This window comes from Hylobates moloch, unplaced genomic scaffold, assembly GCF_009828535.3.
Source record: "Hylobates moloch isolate HMO894 unplaced genomic scaffold, HMol_V3 SCAFFOLD_15, whole genome shotgun sequence".
Classification (NCBI taxonomy): Eukaryota; Metazoa; Chordata; class Mammalia; order Primates; family Hylobatidae; genus Hylobates; species Hylobates moloch.
Genome location: NW_026652290.1, coordinates 49,502,916 through 49,512,918, shown reverse-complemented (window position 1 = coordinate 49,512,918; position 10,003 = coordinate 49,502,916). Strand labels below are relative to the sequence as shown.

The window sequence follows — 10,003 nt, the reverse complement described above, 5'->3', positions numbered from 1 at the left end:
TCATCCCTTAATAATGATGATATTTAAAGACATGTCCATCTGAGAGGAAGATGGCTAGAATCACCCTGGGTGACCGTGGCAATCCCTAAAACAGCAGGGTTCACGGTTTAGTCATCTGCCTCGAGTGGGAGGGGACCCCCTGGCCAGTGTGGGTCAAGGGAGAGATGACCACTCACTGTCCTCCCCAGCTTTGGGTACAGATTCCTCTGTTTCTCTCGTGCATGGCATTCCTGGGAACGTGGTTCTGTTCCCACAGAACAGTTTTTGCCAGTTGTCTGCCAGTCTAGTGGCTGAATCCACTTGGCAAGTAGGAGCCCAGTGTAAGTTCTGCATTCACGTCGGAGGCATGTGTGACCTGGATTTCCCATGTCTAACAGAGCTTGCTGGCAAGGGGCAGGCAGGGCCCTATGCCGACTGGTGTTTTTTGTTTTTGTTTTTTGAGACAGAGTCTTGCTCCGTTGCCAGGCTGTAGTACAGTGGTGTGATCTCGGCCCACTGAAGCTCTGACTCCTGGTTCAAGCAATTCTCCTGCCTCAGCCTCCTGAGTAACTGGGATTACAGGTACATGCCACCACACCCGGCTAATTTTTGTATTTTTAGTAAAGACGGGGTTTCACCATGTTGGCCAGACTGGCCTCGAACTCCTGACCTGGTGATCCGCCCGCCTCGGCCTCCGAAAGTGCTGGAATTAGAGGGGTGAGCCACCGCACCCAGCCGCTGACTGGTGTTTCTAGGCAGCTATGGGCTTTTTCTCCCCACGGGCATGCAGTTCTTGAAGATTTTTCCTATCGGTCATGAGTGCAGAAGAGCAGGAGGCTGAGCTGAACCTATGCCAGCCCAAGACCAGGCCAGACTCTGCTGTCCTTGTGAGGGAATAGGGGTTCCTGATTTTGTAGCTTTTCACACCAAGTGAAAGAGACAGAAAGCAAGTTCCAGATTTTGAACCTTCCCCATGTGTTTGAAGGCAGTCAAGGGTTTCCTGATTTTACATTCAAGATACTTACATTCAGGGCTGGGCACGGTGGCTCACACCTGTAATCCCAGCACTTTGGGAGGCCGAGGCAGGAGGATCACCTGAGGCCAGGAGTTTGATACCAGCCTGGCCAACATGGTGAAACCCCGTCTCTACTAAAAATACAAAAAAAAAAAAATTAGCCAGGCTGGTCGTATACGCCTGTAGTCCCAGCTACTCAAGAGGCTGAGGCAGGAGAATCACTTGAGCTCTTATATATTTTGGAAATTAACCCCTTATCTGATAACATAGTTTGTATAACCTTCTAAAAAATAGTGTATATTTAAGGTACATGACATGATGTTATCAGTTACATACACATACATATATTAAAATGGTTGTTATAGCCAGGCACTGTGGCTCACACCTGTAATCCCAGCATTTTGGGAGGCCAAGGCGGGCAGATCACCTGAGGTCAGGTGTTCGAGACCAGCCTGGCCAACATGGTGAAACCCCATCTCTACTAAAAGTACAAAAATTAGCTGGGTGTAGTGTCAGGTGCCTGTAATCCCAGCTGCTCAGGAGGCTGAGGCAGGAGAATCGCTTGAACCAGGGAGGTGGAGGTTGCAGTGAGCTGAGATGGCCCCATGGCACTCTTGTCTGGGCAACAGAGCGAGACTCTGTCTCAAAAAATGAAAAACACAAATGGTCAGGCACAGTGGCTCACACCTGTAATCCCAGCACTTTGGGAGGCCAAGACGGGTGGATCACCTGAGGTGAGGTGTTCGAGACCAGCCTGGCCAACATGGTGAAACCCTGTCTCCACTAAACATACAAAAATTAGCCGGGCGTGGTGGTGGGTGCCTGTAATCCCAGCTACTCTGGAGGCTGAGGCAGGAGAATCACTTGAATCTGGCAGACGGAGGTTGCAGTGAGCCGAGATCATGTCACTGCTGACAGAGCAAGACTCCATCTGAAAAATAAATAAATAAATAAAAAACTAGGCCGCGTGCGGTGGCTCATGCCTGTAATCCCAGCACTTTGGGAGGCCAAGGCGGGCGGATCACGAGGTCAGGAGATCGAGACCATCCTGGCTAACATGGTGAAACCCCGTCTCTACTAAAAATACAAAAAATTAGCCAGGCGTGGTGGTGGGCACCTGTAGTCCCAGCTACTTGGGAGGCTGAGGCAGGAGAATGGCGTGAACCTGGGAGGCAGAGCTTGCAGTGAGCGGAGATTGTGCCACTGCACTCCAGCCTGGGCGACAGAGCAAGACTCCATCTCAAAAAAAATAAATAAAATAAAAATAAATAAATTAACTAATAACTAAATGTTGTAACACGAAAAAGGATAAATGCTTAAGGTGATGGATATCCCATTTACCCTGATGTGATTATTACAAATTGCATGTCTGTACCAAAATATCTCATGTACCCGATAAATATATATACCTTCTATATACTCACAAAGTTAAAAATAGACACTGGAAGACAAAAAATAAATAAAAATCAAATAAACCTTCTCATTTTGTTGTCTGCCTTTGGTAGATTTCCAGCCCTGAAGTGGCTGTTTTTGAAAACTGTTTTCCCCCAGTTTTATTTCTGTTTATCCCTCTCTGGAGGGATTTGAGTCCTTCTTTATACTTCCACAACTCCAAGTCCCTCCTCTCATTATCGTTTTAGATGAGGAAAGTGAAGCTCAGAAGAGATGAATCAACTTGCCCTAGACCATACAGCTAGGAAGCCTGGGAGCCAGCACTAAACTCAAGTGCTCTTTTTCTTTGTTAAGAATTTTATTCGCCAGGCACGGTGGCTCACGCCTGTAATTCCAGCATTTTGGGAGGCCGAGGTAGGCGGATCACGAGGTCAGGAGATCGAGACCATCCTGGCTAACACGATGAAACCCCGTCTCTACTAAAAATACAAAAAAAAATTTAGCCGGTGTGGTGGTGTGCACTTGTAGTCCCAGCTACTTGGGAGGCTGAGGCAGGAGAATTGCTTGAACCCAGGAGGTGAAGGTTGCAGTGAGCTGAGATCGTGCCACTGCACTCCAGCCTGGGCAACAGAGCAAGACTCCATCTCAAAAAAAAAAAAAAAAAGAATTTTATTGACAATCACTGACATACATTTTAGTTATTTACACCATACAATTTGACATATGTGTATACCCGTGAAACCATCACAGTCAAGCTGATAAACACACATCCAGCACTCCACTTCCTTGTGGCTTTGTTGGCCTCCAGGCTACACTGGTCTGCTTTCCCTCAGTCTGGTTTGCATTTTCTAGAATTTTATGTAAATGGAATCATAGAGTATGTACTCTTTTTGTCTGGCTTTTCTCACTCAGTATTAATGAAATTCATCCACGTTGCAGCATATATGAGTACTGTTTTTTTTGGGGGGGGAGAGGACAGGGTCTTGCTGTGTCACCCAGGCTGGAGTGCAATGGCATGATCTTGGCTCACTGCAACCTTAGTCTCCAGAGCTCAAGCGATTCTCCCACCTCAGCCTCCTGAGTAGCTGGGATTACAGGCACATGCCACCGCACTCAGCTAATTTTTGTATTTTTTGGTAGAGACAGTGTTTCACCATGTTGGCCAGGCTGGTTTCGAATTCCTGAACTCAAGCTATCCTCCTGCCTCAGCCTCCCAAAGTTCTGGGATAACAGGCATGAGCCACGGTGCCAGGCCACTTCATTCTATTTTATTGCTAAATAGCATTCCCTTGTATAGATATATAAAAGCTTATTTACCTGCTGACGCCTGTTTGGGTTGTTCTAGGCACATAAGCCTGCCAGGACACGTGCTTGTGTTAATGGATCCCGTCCTTTCTCCTCGGAGTGGGATAGATGGATCATATGGAAGGTGCAAGTTTAATATTTTAATAAATTTTTAATGTAGAATAATTTGATTTACAGAAAGGTTTCGAAGATAGAGAGGTCCACTTACCCCCACGCAGCTTCCTTTGTTAACCTTTTACATTCCTTTCATACATTTGTCAAAGCTAAGAAACTGCCACTGGTACAATGCGATTAAGCTCCAGACTTTATTTGGCTCTCACCAGTTTTTCCGTGAATGCCTTCTTTCTGTTCCAGGATCCAGCCCAGAACACCACATTGCCCCGTTTCCCTATGCCCCCGGCCCAGTGCCTTAGTCTCTTCCTCTGCTTATGCTTAAAGCAGGGCAGGCCTTCCAACAACGCCGGAGATCCTGTTGGGCTGGGAAAAACCCTTTAGGGGCCTAGCTCTGGGCTTGGGCATCCCCACTCCCGCCACCGCCTCCAGTACGCTGGCTTCCAATGCTGCCTCCAGCTGTGTTGATTCCCTGATTATCTGTGTTCCCAGGTCATTCCCCAGCCCAGCCTAGCTGCTCCCGAGAAGACAGTGAAGGTGTGACCCCACATTTCCCGAGCAGCTCTGCTGTGCTCCATGCGAGGAAAGCCGGGGTTGCTGTGACTTCTAGGGCGGAGAGCGGTCTCTGGCCTGGGCAGATGACAGGTGTGCTAGGGCCTGTGGCCCGCGGGTGTGCAGGTGCTGCCTGGTGGCGCGGGCTTGGGGACGCGGCTTGGCACGTGGTGGGAGGTGGAACCTGGAGGGCGTGCCGGGCGCCTGGCTGGAAGGAAAATGGGCGGCGCGGCCTGGCGTTAGGGGGCCTATGGCGGGGGGCGTGGCCTGGCGCGTGGAGGGAGGCGTGGTCACCCGGTGAAGTCTGGGAGCGGGCCGGTGGGAGGGGTGGGTTCAGCTTGGTGCGTGACAGTTGTGGGGGCATGGCGCGGCCTAGTGCGTGGCCCTCGGGGGCTGAGGGCGTGACCTTGCAGGTGGCCGTTGGTGGGGCGTGACGGGGGCGTGGCCTGGTACGTGGCCGTTGACGGCACGTGACGGGGGCGTGGCCTGGCGGTCAAGTGCTGGGGGCGCGCAGATTCGGCTGCGGCGGAGTGGCCCTGGGGCCCGGGTCAGCGGCGGCATGGGGCTGTTGCGTTGGCAGGTGGCGGCCGCGGCGGCTGTGGGCCTGGTTCTGGCTCTGGAGGCGCTGCCCTGGGTGCTGCGCTGGCTGCGGTCCAGGCGGCGGCGGCCACGGCTGGAGGTGCTGTTCTTCCCGTCTCAGGTGACCTGTACCGAGGCCCTGCTGCGGGCTCCGGGCGCGGCACTGACCGGGCTCCCCGAGGGCTGCCCGTGTGGCCTGCCCCACGGCGAGAGCGCGCTAAGCCGCCTGCTGCGTGCCCTGCTGGCCGCCCGCGCCAGCCTGGAGCTCTGCCTGTTCGCCTTCTCCAGCCCGCAGCTGGGCCGCGCCGTGCAGTTGCTGCACCAGCGTGGGGTGCGAGTGCGGGTCGTCACCGACTGCGACTACATGGCCCTCAACGGCTCGCAAATCGGCCTGCTGCGCAAGGCAGGTAGGCCCGGCGGGGTCCAGGCGGATTGACCCACGCGGGGTCCTAGGCAAAGGTGGACACTTAGGGGAGGGGGTCTGGGGACGGGCTGAGGCCTCATTTACTTTCCTCGTGGCCTTGTGGGGTCGGGGTGGTGTAACGCGGAGAAAGCAGAGCCCCCACAGAAGGTCTAGCCGGCTGCGCGGGCATAAGCGAGCCGGGCCGTCGGTGCCTCCGCGGTGGGGGCGGTTCTCTAAGTGACCTGTCCCGGCATGCTGGAAGCAGGTGGGCCTGCGTGTGCCCGGTTAGAGGCGGAGCAGGCTCCCCTAGCAACTCCTTGGGCGCCGCCAGCGGAGTTTTCGTGACTGCTGCAGCCCGGGCCCGCCCTCCCACAGGCTGCCGGAGACCCCCGGACGGCCTCTGGTAACCTGGATCCTGCTGGCCGGGGAGCTGGACGCCAGGGTTGTGCTTGGACCTCCAGACTGGAAGGGCTCTGGGGAGAGGCGGCCACCTGCCGCCGAGTGAATCTCAGGCCACCGGGCTCTGGGAGACCTAAACATATGTTCTGGAAAGCAGCGCCAGGACGTTCGGTTGTTTTCCCAGCTGCGAAAGGAGGGGAACACATCTCTCTCTGGCGGGGGCCCCTCTCTCATGGGGTGGGGACAGAAGGGACCAGGAAATGTGAATAATTGGGATTCTTGTCCCACCTGAGGATTCTCAGCCCATCCTGGCCCAGTTCGGCGGCCCAGCCTGCTCTTGTCTTTTGTGTATTTGCACCCACAGACTCTTGGGCCTCTCTCTGTCTCCATCACTCTGGCACCCAGAAAGTCACGCCTGCACGTGCAACCGTTGGATCTGGTAATTCTGGTTGTCGCAGTGACCGAGAGACGTGTGGAGCCCTGGGAATTGTCCAGGCTGGGCAGTGGTCACCGCCGCGCTGTTCCTTCTGCACAGCCATAGCCTCTTGTTGACTTGGGCCTCAGAGCAGCCTCTCCAGAGTCAGCCAGGGTCCCTCCCTGCTCTGGGTGGTGTGGGGCATGTTGCACGCCATGTGGGAGCAGAGTGGGGCACGTGGTTTTCATATTGAGGATGTCTCCTCCTCTTTGGGGCAGCCAGAAGAGCTGTCCTCCCATGTGTTGGTCATTTTAACGGGAGGTTTGGGAACCTCCAGGCGTGCACAGTACAGTTCTGTTTGAGTTGCTTTTAGAGTGGTAGAAGCTGAGGTTGGTGAAGACCCTTCAAGGGCCCCTAGACCAAGGTCCCATAGGATCCCCTCGATGGCCTCCCAGCGTCCTCGCTGACTTCGAGGCTGTCCAGTGGCATTCATCTGTTCAAGGAATGTCCCCTCTGTGCCAGTATTTGTGAGGAGCTGGAACATCCTAGAGCACAAGGGCACAAGGCCAGGTTCCCACGGAGATGCCAGCTAAGTCACGAATATTTCATTTAGGGCACTAAGAAGGGCCCTAAATTTATGGCCCTAAATTTACGAAGGGCCCTAAATTAATGAAGTTAAAAAATTAAGGGCCCTAAATTTATGAAGTTTTAAGAAAACTTCATAAAGCAGGGTAAGGAGGCAGTGGTGTGGGAGGAAGTGGCGTGGGCCAGGTCAGCTGCCCAGGGGCAGTGACACTCAGGGCAGGGACCTTGCTGACACGAGTGGACTGTCCAGAGGGAGAGGCATGCGGCTGGAAGGGGCAGCAGCACAGACGCCCTGGGTCACAGACTGACTGACTTGTGAGGAACGGCAGGAAGTCCTCTGTGGCCAGAGGTGGCAGGCCGCAGGGAGGGGACGGGGAGGTGGGCAGTGAATCCCAGCGGAGGCAGGAGGTGTCGGCAATGGTGGGGTTTTAGATTGCCCACCGTGTGGAGGAATGTGTTTGGAGGGCTGTGCTGACAGGACGTGCTGGAGGAGTGGCCAGAGTGTGAGAAGGGCTGGCTCCCCGAGGTAAGGAAGCCACCGCGTCTTCATCCTGCCAGGCCCAATTCAGGGGGCACAATTAAATGAGTTCCATGCACAGGGAGTGATTTTTAGGATATGTTCCCAGTACTCCATGGGACACACTTCCCTTCAAAGATTACTCTGTATCTGAAATTCCATTTAACTTGAATGTCCTGTATTTTGATTTGGAAAATCTGGCAACTGTGTTTCATGGCAGCCTGTTTAAAACTTCTTTTAAGCCCCATTTCTGACGGCCTCATTCCTTGAGCAGGTCGTGAGTGAGGCAGTGTTATTCCAGGGGAGACAGACACAGACCCTTCCCAAGAGGAATTTGAAAGCTGGGAAGAGCAGAGGCCGGGATGCCCGGTTCTTTGGTGAAGGAAGCAGGGGGTTGCGGAAGAGGAGAATTCATTTGTGCATTGTTAGTTAGGGCCCTTCCTGCCTTGGTGGCCGAGGTTGTGCCAGCAAATTGGGCTCTGCTCCCAGACACCAGGGCCTCTCTGGGCAGAGTGGGCACGGCTCTCAGCCTTAGCTGTGGAAGAGTCAGAACCTGAAGGCTCACACGCTGTCTTTGCCCTGGTCACCTCTGACTGGGTTAGTGACAGCCTTGGCAGCAACCAGTAACCCTGAAGGGACATACTGGCTGGCATAGACTCGGAGGTCTCACCCAGACCACGGCCTGCCCAGTCCCCCATAGCCTGTGTGTGATGCTCTGGCCCTGTGTGTGATGTCCTCTCTGTGGTTCTCAGCATCCCTCCTGGGAGCGTAGCCGCCACCACTCTGTGAAAGCGTGGCGGGCTTTCCTGGCCCGCCAAACTGGAAACATATAGTAAAGCCAGTAGCCCCAGGAACAGTCCACACTGGAGGCGGGACTCCTGCATGGAATGAAATCACCTTGTCCTTTCTGCAGGGATCCAGGTCCGGCATGATCAAGACCTGGGCTACATGCATCACAAGTTTGCCATCGTGGACAAGAGGGTGCTCATCACTGGCTCACTCAACTGGACCACGCAAGCCATCCAGAACAACAGGGAGAATGTTCTCATCACGGAGGACGACGAGTACGTGCGGCTTTTTCTGGAAGAATTTGAGCATCTCTGGGAAGAGTTTAACCCTACAAAGTATATCTTTTTCCCACAAAAAAGGAAAAGTCACTGAAGCTGTGCCCCGCCTGTCTCCAGAGCTGGAGGGAGATTGCTTTCATGGCACAGAACTTGCGGCACCTCCAGCCAAAACCAAACCTAACCAACAATGGGGCTGAGCCCTCCCTGTGGGCTGTTGTGCGTTCTGAGGAAGGGAGACCTCAGCACTAGAAAAAAATCGTTAAAGTTTCGTCTATTAGAATACTAAATTGAACTAAAGAAGGTTAGGAAAGGGAAATTTCTGTTACTTCAGGTCAGTTATTTCGGACCAGACCTTTTTTTTGCCCCTTTGCCAAAATAACTTCAGTCACGACCTGCCACGGGGTGTTTTCAGGAGTGTGGTCCGTATCTTGGTTTGGAATCGAAGCTTCTGCCACAGCACAGAAAAGGCACAGTGCCTCTACCAGGTCCATCCCATTCCCTTCCCTGATTCTAGAAAAGCCCCTTCTGCTTTGGCTGACGTGGGCCCTTTCAGCATCTCCCTGAGAGTTCGTCCCTCTCTCCATGTGGCACAACTGGGGTTGGTTGGGGCCGACAGTCTCCTTGTCCCTCACAGTCTGCCCCTGTCACGGCTCGGTCCTCAGAGTAGGGAAAGGAAATGGAAGTCAGGAGGAAGGGAAGATGTGAGTGTGCGGTGCAGGTGGCAAAAGCAGCCTTCGGGGCAACCCCATGAGCGTCATTGCCACCAAAGGCTGGCTCTTCCCTTGCTTCCTTGTATAATTGCTCTTTAAAACCAGTATGCACACCAGTGCCAAGCTCTGCAGCAGCCTGTCCTTGGGTAGTAAGTGCCGTGGTCTGTCAGGACTGATGGCCAGCAGCTGTTTCTATTTCCATGTTGGACTTTTAACTTGTTTTTTTTTTTTTTTTTTTTTTTTGAGATAGAGTCTCACTCTGTGGCCCAGGCTGGAGTACGGTGGCGCAACCTCGGCTCACTGCATCCTCTGCCTCCTGGGTTCAAGCGATTCTCCTGCCTCAGCCTCCCGAGTAGCTGGGATTACAGGTGCCTGCCACAACACCTGGCTAATTTTTTTTTGGTATTTTTAGTAGAGACAGGGTTTCACCATGTTGGTTAGGTTGGTCTCAAACTCCTGACCTCAAGTGATCCACCCACTTCCGCCTCCGTAAGTGCTGGGATTACAGGTGTGAGCTGCCACACCCGGCTGGGCTTTTAACTTTTAACGTCCTAATGTTTAAGGTAATTTTGTTGTGTGTTTGGAAGTGACTTTACCTTTAACACCTGTGGAGTTGGTGCGTGCACATTGCTGGCTCAGCATAACCCATCACGGGACTGGAGGAGAGGAGAGGAGAGGAGGGAAGAGAGCAGCTTCAGGCCGTGGTGTCTCCCACATCTGTGTTCTTATTTGCAGCTCAGGGTTTGCATTCCCAGGTAGAACAGGTGTACACTGTGAAATGTTCCAGGTTATTTGTTTATAATGTGTATGTCATATACAGATAGCTCCAATGACATCTGAAGAAGTGACTTCACCATCTTGTCATATTTCTGTATGATGAGCCCCAGGGCCCATCCTGTGGTCTGCTAGCCATATGCTTAGTCTCACCTCCCCAGCCCACGCTGACATTATCACCCAGAGACCCTTCAGTGCTG

At 53.3% G+C, this 10,003-nt stretch overlaps 1 protein-coding gene across 1 annotated transcript; it reads left to right on the top strand.

Annotated features, from left to right (window-relative positions):
• Positions 1–4,840: 4,840 nt before the first annotated feature.
• On the top strand, positions 4,841–8,767 carry PLD6 (phospholipase D family member 6). Its single transcript, XM_032177455.2, has 2 exons — positions 4,841–5,340; positions 8,166–8,767. Exons 1-2 carry the CDS (start codon positions 4,914–4,916, stop codon positions 8,411–8,413), a joined length of 675 nt encoding a protein of 224 aa, XP_032033346.1. The 5' UTR covers positions 4,841–4,913; the 3' UTR covers positions 8,414–8,767.
• The last annotated feature ends 1,236 nt before the right edge of the window (positions 8,768–10,003 follow it).

Bases quoted from the DNA above. Each gene is read 5' to 3' on its own strand.
- PLD6 (XM_032177455.2), top strand. From the start codon at position 4,914: ATGGGGCTGTTGCGTTGGCAGGTGGCGGCCGCGGCGGCTGTGGGCCTG. The intron at 5,341-8,165 runs GTAGGCCCGGCG...TCCTTTCTGCAG, and splicing joins CGGCCTGCTGCGCAAGGCAG to GGATCCAGGTCCGGCATGAT.